The sequence below is a fragment of the Citrus clementina genome, unplaced genomic scaffold (assembly GCF_000493195.1).
Source record: "Citrus clementina cultivar Clemenules unplaced genomic scaffold, Citrus_clementina_v1.0 scaffold_6, whole genome shotgun sequence".
Taxonomy (NCBI): domain Eukaryota; kingdom Viridiplantae; phylum Streptophyta; class Magnoliopsida; order Sapindales; family Rutaceae; genus Citrus; species Citrus x clementina.
Window position 1 is genome coordinate 12,631,131 of NW_006262139.1, and position 16,494 is coordinate 12,647,624.

General features: G+C 31.5%; 2 protein-coding genes across 2 annotated transcripts in view; one reads left to right on the forward strand and one right to left on the reverse strand.

The window, feature by feature from the left end:
• Positions 1-3,500, forward strand: part of LOC18039897 (phosphatidate phosphatase PAH1) — a 6,648-nt gene extending 3,148 nt beyond the window's left edge. The window contains 8 exon segments of the mRNA XM_006428919.2: positions 43-118; positions 1,246-1,330; positions 1,470-1,556; positions 1,968-2,040; positions 2,609-2,652; positions 2,751-2,879; positions 2,984-3,082; positions 3,186-3,500. Of these exon segments, the coding sequence (XP_006428982.2) occupies positions 43-118; positions 1,246-1,330; positions 1,470-1,556; positions 1,968-2,040; positions 2,609-2,652; positions 2,751-2,879; positions 2,984-3,082; positions 3,186-3,242 (650 nt within the window). The 3' untranslated portion in view covers positions 3,243-3,500.
• A 2,418-nt stretch (positions 3,501-5,918) lies between these two features.
• Positions 5,919-7,982, reverse strand: LOC18039898 (pectate lyase). The gene is made up of 4 exons (XM_006428920.2): positions 7,730-7,982; positions 6,901-7,552; positions 6,504-6,746; positions 5,919-6,348 (listed from the first exon to the last, which is right to left on the reverse strand). Exons 1-4 carry the CDS (start codon positions 7,924-7,926, stop codon positions 6,124-6,126), a joined length of 1,317 nt encoding a protein of 438 aa, XP_006428983.1. The 5' UTR covers positions 7,927-7,982; the 3' UTR covers positions 5,919-6,123.
• Positions 7,983-16,494: the final 8,512 nt, after the last annotated feature.

A 16,494-nucleotide genomic window follows, 5' to 3' on the forward strand; every position in this document is an offset into this window, starting at 1 on the left:
TTTCCTTGATATTTTTAATTGCTGATGGTGTTCATTATAACTAGGTTGAAGCGCATCTTTACTTGTGGAAGTGGAATGCAAAAATTGTGATTTCAGATGTTGATGGAACAATTACCAAGTAAGGCAGTTGATTTCTTCAACAAATGGGCTTTTAACTTGTAATTTATTACTTTCAATGACTTTAAAGTTAATTACAATGCTATTTTTTCTTAATAGGTTTTTCCTTATCTGTGATTTTTTACGATAGAATATGGATCTCTTATTGTTTGGCTTGTTTTTGTAGAATATAACAATATAATCTGGTGTAGTTAATGGCAATACCCCTATTATTGAAGTTGTTAACTGTATAAGCAAAACATTAAAGTTCTAGACTCTGCACATTAAATAAAGTTCTGGGCCTCAAGGGAACTAAATCAGATGAGAAAAGACTAGGACGCTTATTTGATGTTCGGTGATCTAGCCCATTGTCATCCCTTGGCCAAAATATGTTAGGTCCAATTACTGAATAGAAGTTGGGTTTATCGTAACAGCCTATCTATGTTATGTTTACTACTTTTTCATCCTTGTTCTTAGTTTAACTCATAAAATTTTTATAGTGGTTGTTATTGCTGAAAACATTGGATATAATGACTGTTTTATGCATAGTTCAGTCTACTACATTGTTGGGGATGCATTTAAAATGATTCTAATATGTATTCACTAGTATTTTTAATTCTTTTAGCTTTGTTGATCAGTCTGGAGTTATCTTGGTTATTTTCATGTTGTTGGTATCCTTCTTCAAGACATTTGCCTCCTAAATTAGAAACCCCTGGGAACATGCTGAAACTTGGACTACTGGCCAATTGATTTATATTCTTGCTGTATATTTGCTTTTCCTCTTGGAGGTGATTTCCCCTTCTTGGTGTTTTTTTTCCCCTCCCTATTTCTAAGATGTTCAAAGGAACAATACATTTTTTTAAAAAAAAAAATTCACTTCAGGTTGCTTGATCAATGCTGTAGACATGCAGATATGTGTGCATTAATCTCCAAGAAAGAAAATTCTGGGATCTCATTGTTAAATGCTATGTTAGAGTACAAGAAACTGTGGTCCATGATGATTATTAGATTTAAAAAATTTTGAGCGTTCTTGCCATGCAATGTATCAAGAGAAAATGTGATGTTTTAGCCAAAGCTGAATAATAATAATATTTTCACCTGGATGTTTTCTTATAATATAGATTACTTTTTATTGTGCATTTCTCTCAGGTCCGATGTTTTAGGCCAGTTCATGCCTTTGGTTGGGAAGGACTGGACACAGTCTGGTGTGGCAAAACTTTTCTCAGCAATTAAGGTATGCTGCCTCGTCAGTGACTGCTGATCTTATTCCATGATCTAAAAATATAGCTCAGTTGCATTTCACATGCATCTGGAACAAAAATGTTTCATGTTGAGAGATTGATGTGGACTTTTGAATTTTGTTTTCACCACAGGAAAACGGATACCAGCTGCTTTTTCTGAGTGCACGTGCTATTGTTCAGGCATATCTTACCAGAAGTTTTTTACTCAACCTGAAGCAGGTATAAAATTTACACCATTTTTAATACACTCATGTAATACATCTAGATTGGCATTGTTTTGCTCTTTGTTGTTGACTATAACCATAAAGAGTCAAAGTTACATGAAGTAAGATGCTAAAGTTATTGCTTGGTAAGGAGGTTGGCACTGAAATGAAAAAGTTTAGTACAGTAGGATGTACCACAGACCAGCAATTTTGTTCCGGTAACTGATTGGGCGTTACTTCTACACCTGAAAAATCATGGTTGTTTTACATATGTTTTGCTTACATGGCTGGTTAAATCACAATTACTGCCTCTCTATGTGGCTTTTGTACTGGCACATATGGTTTTTTCCTCGTGTTGTTCTGGGTTTATTTTGTTAAGTTGCTGCCACTATTGCATAGCCGAAAGTTATCTCATTTATTCTTGCAGGATGGTAACGCTTTGCCCAATGGACCTGTTGTTATTTCACCGGATGGATTATTCCCCTCGTTATTCCGTGAAGGTGGGGTCTTTTTCCTTTGGAAGTCCTTTTTGCATTGAAATACATTAGAGTGACTTTTCTGATGCATATATTTTCATTTCCAGCTACATTGTGGGAACATTCGGATTACTCTGAAGAAGTTCCTTTAAATTCTTGGTTGCATATATATGTGTGTGTGTGTGTGTGTGTGTGTGTGTGTGTGTGTTTATCTGGTATTAAATGAGTTTATGCACTGCAACTCCATTTTTAATGAACTTTTATTAAATTTCAAGAATGCAATGTGCCTATGGAACAAACTTTTTTATATTAGCTCACCTTAGAAGCTTACTAATGTGGCCTTGAACTTTCATTGTCATCTCGAAGCAATGTGTAGCCTACCTTGTCCCTTCATCATTAAGTCATTGACTCACAAGAGGAATACAAGTTGTAGTTTTCACCAATATCCTTTCTGCCACATTTATTGGGCTTGCATCCTTTTCTTGCATGCTAATACTCGTTTTTTTTTTTAATAATTTTTTGGCCCTCTCCAAATGAATGTGTACTTGTATCACTAATTGATTGTTTTATTGTCCATGTATGCTGATGACAGTAATTAGAAGAGCACCTCATGAATTCAAGATTGCTTGTTTAGAGGTAAATACCATTTAACTGAAATGATTATTACCACAACCATTTGGATCCTTATTTCTTTTTTCTGTGAGGATATAATTCCGGAGATTCGTCTTTTGCAGGATATTAAGAAACTCTTCCCATCTGACTACAATCCATTCTATGCTGGCTTTGGAAATAGAGATACTGATGAGCTCAGCTACAGGAAGATTGGCATCCCGAAGGGAAAAATTTTTATCATTAACCCAAAGGTATGCTTTTTCTACGGATGCTCACATGGCATCTTCATTTAAAAAAGAATCTCAATCTTTTTCTTTAATGAAAATGATTCTAATAAATTCTCTCAAATTCACAGGGAGAGGTGGCCATTAGTCACCGTATTGATGTTAAGTCGTATACATCTTTACACACTCTCGTCAATGACATGTTTCCACCAACCTCATTGGTTGAGCAGGTGAGGAGTGATCTGACTATATACATACTTGAGGCTTTGGAATGTAAAATTGGAAGTTTTACTAGTAAGGTTTTATTAAGACTGGTTTTTCCCTCTTCGGCAGGAGGATTATAACTCATGGAACTTTTGGAGAATTCCATTGCTGGAAATTGAGATTTAGCGGGTGGTTTATAGACACGGTTCCTTTATACCAACAAAAGAACAAGGTGATCAATGGCCTGGAGTCCCCGGAAAAATGTGGATGAGCTTGACATTCTTCATTTCGATCCCAAATCCGGGCCAGATGTGATCTGATGATTGGGTCGTTTGCGTTTGGCTCCTGTTTATGATTTGTAAACGATTCATCTTGTACTCGAAGTTCAACTGTAGTTGATAAATATACGGCCCTCTTACACATTAAAAGCTCATTCGCCACTCATTGATACTAATTGCCACAGCCATTTTTTAAATCTGTAGCTCTTTCAATCAAGTAGGATAGCATTATTTAAGTGCCCTATTATTGCTATCCCTATTCTCTGCCGACACTACAGAAGGACCCTCTGACATCCTGGTCTCGTCACAAGAGACTATATCTTTACCTGCGAAAAAGTAAGAATATAGGGAGCATAATGTTATTGCCCCGCGAAAGAATCAATCGCTATGGATTCGATTGGGAGAACCGTGGCCCTCTGTGCTTTTGGGTCCAACTAAAAGTCAACCCAGATAAAACGAAAATTTAAAAAAAAAAATTAAAACGGAAGTCAAAAAGTCACGTTCGCACAGTTAAACTCTTAATAAAAAAAAGTTATTAATAATAATAAAGTCATTCTATAATACCGTAATTTTAATATTATGTTTAAATATAAATTATGTAAATTAAATATAAGACATAAATTTAACATAAAATTTATAATTTAATATTAAGCGTAAAATTAAACATAAACTATATAAACAAAGTATAAGACTTATAAATAGAAAGTAAAATAAGTAAATTAACATACGAGTGATAAATTAATGCACCAGTGGTAAACAAAGTAAAAACTTACAAATATAATATAAAGCTAATAAATCAAAAATAAGTGTAGACAAAACATAAATTATGTAAAGGAGAAATAATACTTGTAATAGAGAGTAAAACAATTAAATCACAGGAGTAGTAAATTGATGTATTATTAGTAAACAAAATAAAATTTATAAATGTAACATAAACTTATAAATCAATATTAAATATAAAATAAAACATAAATTGTATTATTGAAACATAAAACTTATAAATGAAAGGTCAAAAAATTAAATTAATATAAGAGTGGTAAAATAGTATATTATTTGTAAACAAAACAAAAATTTACGTATATAACATAAAATTTATAATTAACATTATCAATAAAATAAGACATAAATTATGTAAATAGAACATAAAACTTGTAAATAGAAGGTAAAAATAAGTAAATTAACAAATGAGTGGTAAATTGATTTATTATTGGTAAACAAAATAAAAACTTACAGATGTAATATAGAACTTGTAAATCAACAATAAGTGTAAAACAAAACATCAATTTGTTAAATGAAACATAAGACTTGTAAATAGAAGGTAAAACAAGTAAATTAATATAGGAGTGGTAAATTGGAGTATTATTTGTAAACAAAAGAAAGACTTATAGATGTAATATAAAATTTGTAAATCATTACTAAGTGTAAAATAAAATATAAATTATGTAAATGAAATATAAAACTCGTAAATGAAAAATAAAACAAGTAAATTAATATAAAAATTATTGAAAAAATAATAACTTACAGATATAAAATAAAAACTCCTCATAATAATAATTACCTTATAAATTTTCTGATTTTGTTTCTAAATTGAACAATAATAGTTAGTTTTGGGTTTATGTAAAACATGTGATTATATATATATATATATATATATATATATATATATATATATATATATATATATATATATATATATATATATATATATTATTAAGAATAAAACTTATTCTCAAATTAGGATTTTGAAAACTTATTCTTTTCATGTTTTCAAAGTTGTTTGTAAGATAAGGTATTTTGTGTCCTTTTAAACTCCTCGACAGTAATCTCAAATAATGTTTAAATAAAAGTAAAAAGAAAAGTTTAAAATTACCTGAAGCATGAATAAAATTTAAAATTAGATCAAACTTTTATTAATTTATCTAATAAGTCTGGTAATATAAAAATATATATATATTTTAGCTTGATTCACATTAAGAAAAATAATTTTGCTTAATTAACCTATGTAGTAAACAATACTATCATATAAAATGAAAAAAAAATGAATGTCTAGAATGAATACATAATTTATGGTTAAATAACTTCAATAAAACTTATTCTAATTGTTTTAAAAAAAATTGTTTTCAATTGATGGTTGACTTTCTGCTTTGTTTAGTCAAATTAAATTAATAAACCATTTTTTATTTAATGAAAATTTATTATTGATTTACAAGTTATATATTATTTTTTACAAGTATTTTGTAATTTTTAAAAGTAAGTTTACCACTCTTGTATTAATTTACTTGTTCTATTTTCCATTTACTAGTCTTATGTGTAATTTATAAAATTTATGTTTATCACAATATTTATGCCATATTTTAATCATGCTATCATAAAATTTACTCTAATGAAAAGAAGTAACACCCACAAAGTAATTAATTAAACAAATAAATCAATTATCAATGCTCGTGATTAACTATTAAATAATAAAAAAATTATTAATTTTGTGTTTCTGATAAAGAAACACCATTAGAATTACAAATAAGCATATCAATCATGTTGATTGATTGCATTGAATTTTAAAAAAAAATAAAAAATTTAATGTTGGATCTAGTTAAAAAAGCCAATAAAATCAGTGAAAAAAATTGGACTAAATGAGAGGGGATATCTTTCAATTATTTTCTTCCTCCTCTCATTTTTTCGTCCTGATATTCTCTCTAATGTTTTGGCTATTATTTTAACCGACACCAGTGAGCCAACCTTATCATATGACTAAGCCATTGTTTCTCTATCAATCCAAAAAATCTTGCATATTAACATTTCTGGCCTGGCTTGCAAACAAGTGCCCCAGCGAATTTTGTGATCCTCTCAACTTCTGTTCCTGGCTTTGGTTTAATTACATCATCCATTTGGTATTCGATTTGCTTTTTTGGGTCACCAGATGAATTAAAATAAGCCCCATTCAAAAATACATCTCCCTCCGATCTCCATATCCAACTCTTCCCTTCTTCAGGGCTGCAATTCATTCTCTTGGTCACCTGCATGCAAACAAATAATTAGGATTAATTCATTATATGCATGAACTGAATTCTCTTCTGATATGAACTTTAGGTCTTTTTTATGTGTATGAAAAAAGATTATTTAAGTGAACTCTGAATAGTAGAGATCTTATCTCTTGTAGAAAATACATTACCTCTTTGGTATTTTGGTTATCTGAGGCAAAGAACCTATTACCCTGGCTAAGAATGGTGGGGCCTTTGAGACCACCAATTGCATACATTTCCCATTGATTGTAATCATTGTTCACAACATGAGCGAAACCAAATCTGACACATGGCATTCTTTGAACCAGTCCCTTATCAAAACGATTAAATGCTACAGTCACTTGCATTTTTTTATCTTCTGTGAAAGTATCACTTGCACCTAGCAAAATTGCCTGTAAAATTACAAAGCACACCACAATTTATAATAATCTTTTCAATAATCAAAAGTTTGAATTTGGATTTGATGTTGACTTGAACTATCCTGATATATTATAGAGTATGTAGCATACCACACATAAAGTCAAAATTTAATTAAATTATAGTCACCTTATCATGGTTGGAGAAGTGGCAGTTTGAAATGGTAATGGCTGTGGATGCTTGAATGGCATCAATGAGCCCGTCATGGGCTTGAGATAATGTAAGATGATCAAGCCAAATATTTGACGAACCAAATATTGAAACAGCGTCCCCATCACTTTGACCCCTCTTTCCCACATGATCCACAGAGTCCCTAATCATACCACCACTGCGAGGAGAAATGTTATGAATATGAATCCCATGAATGATCACATTTTGCACAAACTGCAGCATAAATCCAGCTCCATTGGCAATGTGTACATTGGCCCCACGCCCATCTATGGTCTTCTTACCCTGGACAATCAATTCTTGTTGCAACTTAATGTTCATATCCTTGGCAAAGATGATCCATAAAGGTTCTTTTTGGATCACTGCATGTCGTAGAGTCCCAACCTTAGGGTTCTCCATGTCATTGTCAGAAGGATCAGTCACCTCATATATTTTTCCACCTTTTCCTCCAGTGGCTTTGATGCCGAAACCGAGTGCGCAACCCGCCAACGCTTGTCGATTTTCTGCCCAGTTCTCTTTACAACGCCAGCAATTGTCAATTGGATTTGTTGCCTCGCATTGCCCTGATTCTGCATTCAACAAGCCCCTCCTAGCAGCAGTCTGCTTTGACAAACTGCAACCCACAAAAAATTTATATCAACTTTGTATTCATATTTATCTAATGTTAAAATATTAATAGAATTAATTATTCTCCTGTGTAGTCACATTTTTAAATTAAAATTAAATATAACAATTTAGCTTGAAATCCATGTTTTGAAACATGCTAACGCTAACAGGTAAGTTCACGTACTCTTGAACTTTCATGTTCAGGTGGCTGGCAATAGCTACGGGGTTTGGATCATAGTACTGCTCAGTGGTCTGCATGGCTTCTTCAGCTCGTCTCCTCCATACCTCATCGACCTCACTGATATTAGCTGATAGGCAAGGGATCAAAGCGGCAAAAGAGAAGAGAAAGAATAATCTTAGCTTAGTTAGCTCCATTTGCATTTTCTTTTTCAAATATGTTATTCTAATGTACAAAAGCTCAAGATCTGTAGGATTGAACTTTTTGCTTGTGATTTGATGAGATGTTGATCATGTGTTTTTATATTGATTTTTAGAAAAAATTTTATGGCTCTAAGTTTTAATTGTTGCGCAGAAAGAGGAGAACCAAGTTCACTTAACGATTGTAGTATAAACATAGATATTTAATTTAATTTAATTTTTCAAAAAATGTATCAAAATTAGAAAATTTCATTCAAACATGTGGCTCACCAGTTTAATACTAATAATGATTTTTTTTTTATTAATAAAGGGCTCTGAAAAAGAGCTAAGGCAACACTAAACGGGAGTGTGCAACCCCAGAAACATCATTGTTTAAAATGTTAAGCAAATTCAAAGGAGGGGACTGAAAATAATGCAGACCCACAGGAAAAGCTAAACTATAGGTAGCAAGAAAGTCAGCTGCTGCATTTGCTTCCCGATAAATATGATTCATTTGAATCAACCAATCTCGTCCGATTAGCTCTTGGATGGCTGTGATTAGAGAAAGATGCTCATTGATGGTGGGGTTTGAATTAGAGACTAGCTGCAAGATGCACCTGCTATCCACTTCCACTATCACCCTACGATAACCATGGAGCCAAGCTATGGATAACCCATGAAATAAACCCCACAACTCAGCAGATGTTACTGAGCAAAAGCCTAAGTTAGCACAATATCCGATCTGCCAAACTCCTTTGTAATCACGAATGAGTCCGCCAGCTCCTGCATGGTCTGAAGGCTTCTTGGCACCGTCAGTGTTCAACTTAACCCAAGGCCAAGTAGGAGCACCCCAGCAAATTCATTTTTCGACACGGCTCTTGTCAGTGGCAGTAAGGGAGGAATTACATCGTTGAATTTCAGCAGCCCTTACTTTTATATCTAATGCTATAGCACTACTCTCCCAGTGATCTTTGGTGAAAATAAATCGATTTCTCCAAAACCAGAGCCGCCAAATAGCAACGCCAAAGATGACTCGCCAAAGTTTAGTACCTAATGAAGTGCTCTGGAATTGCAAGTTCACAGACATCCAGTCTGCAAGATTAGACTCGAAAAAATGTTGATGATTGTTCCCTCGAAGAAGACGTAGCCAAACAGCTTTCGAATAGGGACAGTCACGGAGCACATGAATTGTATTCTCTAAACCAGCCCCACACCTTTCACAAGATGGTTCAATGTTCAAGCGTCGTGTTGCTAGTTCTGCCCGAGTCTTTAATCTATTGTGCAACACCAGCCAAATAAAAATCTTGATACTTTGCGGGCCCTTCCATGACCAAGCTATCTTCCAGTAAGAGTCCCTTTCCTGCCCACGAGATTGATCTAACAAATCATATGCTGATTTCACCGTAAAGTCTCCTTGAGGTGATGCTGCCCAATAAACTTGATCCACACCATTGCAAGCTGACGGGGGGTGGATTGAAGCAATTATCATTACTGCCTGATGGGGTAAGATGTGACTAAACTTTGGCCAATTACAGGACCCATCTGTGGAAACAAAGTCTGCAACATACAAATCAGAAAGGTTAGGAGGTATCGGATGAATGGCTAAGTCCGCAAGAGTAAGAGGTGTCGTTGCCCAACAGTCCCACCAAAATTTGACTTTCCACCCATTACCAACAATCCAGCGAATCCCGCGCTTATCATAATCCCAAACTCGACCAACTGATTTCCATAAATGGGAGCCGTACCGAGTAGGTAGAGTATGAGGGATTTCCAATGGAGGAACTCCATATTTTGTGGATAGCACCTGGACACACAGTTTGTTAGGCTCAGTGATTAAATGCCAAGCAACCTTCAAAAGCAGCGCTTCATTCATGATATCCAACCTTTTGAACCCGAGACCGCCTGCCATTTTTGGTTGGCAAATGTTATGCCAACTAACTAGGCTCATTTTTCGTAATTCATCATTTCCACTCCACAAAAATCGTCTACAAATTTGATCAAGTTTAGTCTTAATACTACCCGGTAAATTGGTAGTCTGCATAGCATAAATAGGGACTGCTTGAAGGACAGATTGTGTAAGAGTGATACGCCCTGCAAGAGAAAGCTGAGAGGCTGCCCAACCCGAAAGCTTTTGGTCCGTCTTATCTAAAATCCCTTGATATGTTTGCTGCGAGACACGACTGTGCAACAAAGGCATGCCCAAATACTTACCCAAGTCCTTCATTACTGTATACCCCAAATCTCGCCCTATTCTCGTGGCAACAGCATCTGGGACATTTTTAGAGAAATAAACATGTGTCTTAGATTGATTAACCTTTGTGCCCGAGCTCAAGCAAAAATCTCCTAAGACTGAATTAATGCACTGTGCTTGCCCACTGGTAGCTTCGGCAAATAGGAGAAGATCATCCGCGAAAAAAAGATGGCTTAAGGGGGTACCCAGCCTAGATAAGCGGATAGGCTTCCAATGGTCTTGATGAATTGATTGATAAATCCCATGACTCAATCTTTCAACACAGAGAACAAAAATATAGGGTGACAAAGGATCACCTTGTCTTACACCTCTACTGGGAGAGAAATCATCCGTTAATTCACCATGCCATAAGATATTCATACTAGTAGAAGTAATGCACTCCATTATTAATTGAATAAGACCAATAGGCAGGGCTAACTCCGTTAAGGTTTCATAAATGAAATTTTAGCTCAATCTATCATAAGCTTTTTCCAAGTCAACCTTGATAGCCATGAACCCTTTTTTGCCTGTTTAATACTAATAATGATTTTTAATGATAAGTAAAACAAAAATAACTTTCAATTTCCTTTTTAAGTCAGCAGTGGCTTCAGCCTTCTCGGCACTATGTATGGCACCCCAAAGCAAAATAGGCTCTTTAACATGAGGGCTATATTGTCATAAATATAAACCAAGATGGATCAAAGTGTCAAAACTATTACTTTGAAGATTCTGCTTTGAGAAAAGACAAACATAAGGGTGATGTTGTGCTAATTGCTAACTAATAGAGGTAAAAGAATAAAAAATTAAAAACATCTCGTTTTCTAAGAAATTTGTGAACCTCATTACTGTATAATACCGACAAATTATAATGATATTTAGCTTACTTTTGATACAAATTAAAATAATTGATGATAGTTTCAAGAATAGGATCGTAGGCTTGAATGGTGGCATTCATGGCTTCTTCAGCTCACTCCCACCACACAGTCGGTGAATGGAGGTGGCAAGGGAGAAGAACAAGATCAACCCCGACCTGATAAACCCCATAATCAATTTATTAATTGATTTTACTTGTGTGATTTTTACTTTCTCTTTCAGTGCACTTATATTTGTAGAGTAACCACCTATTTCAGTTTTGCCAACAAGCTTAAGCTTAACTTATAGTGTTATACTATTATATTATAAGTAAGCAATAAACAAAATTAATTAAACTGTTTATTTTTTATAGGATATTGAATTCATGTTCTATTAAAACTTAAGAATTTTAACCAAAACTCATTCTATTATTTAAATAAATTATTATAATTTTTATTTTACGTTAGTAAAAATTAATAAGTTAATAGAGGCATAATATTAAATAACTAAAATTAGTTGTAGAAAAATTTAAAGTATTTTATTATAATAATAAATTAGTATTATTATTTTACAATTTCCTCAAACTTAAATTAAGGAGAGCGAGAGAATTCCAATTCAAATTTCTAAATCCAAATTTTGAAAGGAAAAAGATTATATATGCTTTTAATGTTCTTTCAGAAAATTAATAATCTTAACTCCTCTTGATGAACATAAGTTTCTAAAAACCAAGAAATGGGTAATCCAAAACATAATGGTTTTACTTATAGCACTAAGAACAAACAATATATTCTTTTATTTATTTATATTCTTAAAGAAAAACAAATTAAGTGGGAGTGGGACTGTCGAAATTCTAAGCTCATATATAGATTCCTAATCAGAGTCTCATTAGGATTAATTATCAAACTACATAATGTAAACTCAAAATTCTCCTTTCTTATAACTTATGTTTGAGAAAAATTATATTCTATCATTTTTTTTAATTTCTTAGATCATGTCAAGCGAAGTTATGAAAAAAATTAAGCGTGGTCTAGGCAGACCACCAAAGAATAAATCAAAAAACAAAAACCTTCAAACACTTATTATAAAACAAAATCCCAAACATCCATTAGGTTTTGGAGTAGCTGCTGAAGTTTCGGCACATTGGCATCAAAAGAAAAAAAGAACTAAAAGAGGAGATCGTGAGAAATTTGCTACATCTTCATCACCGTTCTTGTTCAAAAATTGCTCATCATCTTGGTTGAAGGATTTTGAGATTCCGGGACCAGTACCACCTTAATGAGTTGATTACAGGTCATAGTTAGTCTCTTTGCAAATTTCTTTGATGACTTACCGGAAATTGAGGATTAATTGATGTAATTTTCATTATCAAATTCATATATATAATTCTCTTAATCCTCTATAGATTGGAACATGCATGAGTATAGTTGTTAATTTTCTTGTTTGGACCCAAAATTTTGTAAATTCAAATTTGCTGAACTTTTATATACACAGAGTTGCATAATCAATAACATTATTTATTTATTTATTTATCGTTATCGATCTGAATTCTGAACTTTAAAAAATGATATTAAATAATGTCCGAAATAGAGAATTAAAAAAAAAAAACCTTGTATATTCGTATGTTAATATTCTCAAGTTCCTATTCAAGAGGGATTTAATCAGTTTAAAAATCTCAACCTTTTTGATATATAATGAAATTAACTATACTCACGTTAGTGACTCTTGGATTTTTACTGCACTTATACTTGGTTGGAATATAAGCTGCTTCTAATGGGTCATTTTATGATGCGATAATTTTAGTACTGTATTTAAACATCAATTATATAAATAAAACATAAAACATATGTCTAGGGATAAAAAAAGGAGATTAATTAATTAAGAAAATGTAATTGTTGGTAGGATTTGCTGGAGAGTTACGTGCACTCCTCATTTTTCTCCACCATCCATCTTACTTGCAAAATGCAATGGCCAAACTATCCTCACCAAAGCCTAGACATTTACTTGTGTATTCAAAGCCCATTCTGGGAAGACAAGCATAACATTATAAAAGATAGTGAGCAGAAGGAGGGGAAAAATGGAGAATCTAAAACGGAAGTGGGGCGTTGCCTATGCCAACGTGGCTACCTGCTTCTTTGGATGTTTCTTTTTCAAGCAGAAGGATTCGGCCAAGCTAAAAAAGAAATTCATTCTTCGTATTTGTATTTGGTTTTATTTTTGAGCTTTTAATCTCTATTTTTTGTTCTAAATAGAAATTATTTATTTTTATTCTGGTAAACTCATAAACTGACTTAAGCGTTGGAGAGTTATTGCCGGAAAAACTTTCGACACCTTTTACCATTCTTTGTAATTTTAAGCTTTCTTGAGTTATTTAGTAGTGGCCGCAGGGCATTCTTAATGATTGACAAGTTGTTCCACCACCACATAAATTTAATGTTGATGCATGAATATGAGATTTGAATCATTAACCAACTCAAGCATATTTCGGCATCAACAACATATAAATTTAACATAAACTTATAAATCAATAATATACATAAAATAAAATATAAATTATGTAAATAAAGCATGAGACTTATAAAACAAAGGTAAAATAAGTAAATTAATATAGGGTTGGTAAATTGGTGTATCAATGATAAAAAATAAAAAATAAAAACTTACAAATATAATATAAAACTTATAAATCAACAATAAATGTCAAATAAAACATAAATTAAGTAAATGAAACATAAGACTCATAAATGAAGGGTAAAACAAGCAAATTAACATAAAAATGATAAATTAGTTTATTACTAGAAAACAAAATAAAAACTTATAAACATATTATAAAACTTGTACATCAACATTAAGTGTAAAATAAAAAATAAATTATGTAAAAGAAACATAATATTGGTACATTGGAGGGTAAAACAAGTAAATTGACATAAGAGTAGTAAATTGATGCATTATCAATAAACAAAATAAAAACTTACAATGTGTAACATAAAACTTGTAAATCAATATTAAATGTAAAATAAAGCATAAATTTTGTAATTAAAATATAAGACTTGTAGATGAAAGGTAAAAGAAGTAAACTAACATAAAAGTGATGAAACACTACAAGAAAAATGATATTTTATCACAAAAAATTAACACTACAAGAAAAATGTTTTTCGTCATGTTGAAAATATGATTTTGTGATAAAATCATTGCCTTAAAATTAAGTTAAAATTGTCACAAATGGTACTTAAAATGGTCAAAGTAGAGATTTATAAATGCGATCAATGATACTTCATATTTGTCACAATAAGTAATTTATAGTGACTATAATATTTGTCTCAATATGTTATTTATAGTGACTATAATATTTGTCTCAAGAATGTGTAAATATAGTCTCAATAATTACTAGAAATCTTCATTTTAGAGGTTCGAAAATACAATTAGCAATGCTACTTTTTTTGTTGTTGAAGTTTACATATCGTGATATTACATAATCGTCTCAAGTATTTGTTATTTATGACAATTTTTGCAAATACAAATCGTAATTAATTTAGTCTCAAATTTGTTTTAAGGACAATTTATATAGTCCCACATAAATTTTAATAACAATATGTAGTCATAGAATTAAAAATTTAATGAAAAAAGAACTTTAAAGTGAAAAATATTATTAACATAAATGTAATCCATCACAAAGAGATCTAAAATCTAAAAAGTAAAAAAAAAAATCAATAGTCTAAAAATAAGATTACATTGTAAAAGAAAAATAAAAGTAACATTAATCAAAAGGAAAATTAAGTAAACATCGGTTGTTGTTTCATAAATGCTTCAACTTCCTTAAATTTGCTATCTTGTTTCTTAATTTTAATTTTTTTATCCTTGCTTTGCTGAGACAATGTTGCAGCAAATGATGATTTTGAAGGTACTTGTTATTTTTTTATCTTTATAAAATTAAAGATTTTTCCCAAAAGTATTTCATAATTTGATCATCTATTATTGGTGCATCATTTTGTTCCATCTATCACTAGGCCTTACATGATTAAAATAATAATAGTAATAATGAAAAAAAAATCTTGAGAAAGCACTTAATTGGTGTAGAAGAATAATCTTACAAAAAAAAAGCCTCATTGCAAGCAATGCATAAAAGGATTGTAAATATTAAGACAAATAGCTATAAATAAAGATATTTAAGTAACAATGCAACGCTAATTAAATTTCTCAATGAAACATATATGTAATCAATTCTTTCATCCAGTAAAAATATGTAAAAAAAAATCTAAATGAAAGACCAGGAGAATACAAGCATGTACTTGCTATCATATTAGTAATTAACAGTATATAAAAAGATTACAAGCACATAATCAACCTCAATTCACTTGTACAAATTTTGCATCCAAAACTCTTAAGTTAATCTATTAAATAGTTTGCGTCAAAGTTAAACTAAATTAAAGCAGTCAGTGAATCAACATTTACAATTCAATAAATATAAAGTTGAAAGAAATAAAAGATTAAGTTTAGGAAAAAAAAAGCTAATTCATTTAGATTTTGTATGGAGACTACTTGAACTTTTTTCGCTCACTTCAATGCATCTTCTGAAACAAAGTAATCCAAAAGACTCTTCATACTTTTTTGTTATTCCAGTACAAAAGAAGATTAGTACACTAATTTTAATTAAACGTACAACAACCACATTAAAAAAAAGAAAAAGCTTTTTGAGCAAGCTTTATTTAGTCACTTCATGTACACTTCTTAGAAAATCTAACAACATTTTGAGCAACCTATAGCAACCCAAGCTTCAACACCACCCTTCCAACCAACACATCAAAGTTACATAATATTTTTTAGTTAAAATTGTAGGTAAAATATTCTGTAATTCTAACTTCTAATTATATTGGTTGGACTTGAATAACTTATTAACTCTTTTCATTACATTAATACTAGCTACAATTTTCTTTAAAAAATAAAGAAAGACAATTAATTAAATATCAATTACCAAATTGAAGTGAACAATAATAGGGAGATCACAATTTTCTAAAGTTCTTAAGAAGGAATATTAGGAAAAAAAAAAAAAAATAACGTCATCACATCTAAACCCATTGCCCAAATTAAAAATTTACATTAATATCCTAAAAGTCTCTCAATACCTACTAGGCTTTTCCTTCATTTATTTGCATATATTTTCTATCTTTCTTTTGCTATATTCTCTTAGGAATTTTATCAACCAATTGATAAGCTTAAAAGCATTCAAAAAATATAACTAAGCATTTCAATCCTTAAATTTCACCAAACACAAAAATATGAATTTAAAAAAATTCAATCTCAACGAAACTAATCAAAATTAAATCGGTTGAGTTTATATATACTACAATTTTAAAGTAGGGGAGAGATGAGAGTGAATTTTGTTGAGTGGCTTATTTTAGCATGCGTGAGTGGACTGGTGAGGGTGGCATGCTTTTGGGCAGTGGCAAAGGGCGTGATTCTAATGGCCCTCGCAATGGCTAAGGTAGAGTTATGATGTTGCCTCCTTTGTCGCACGT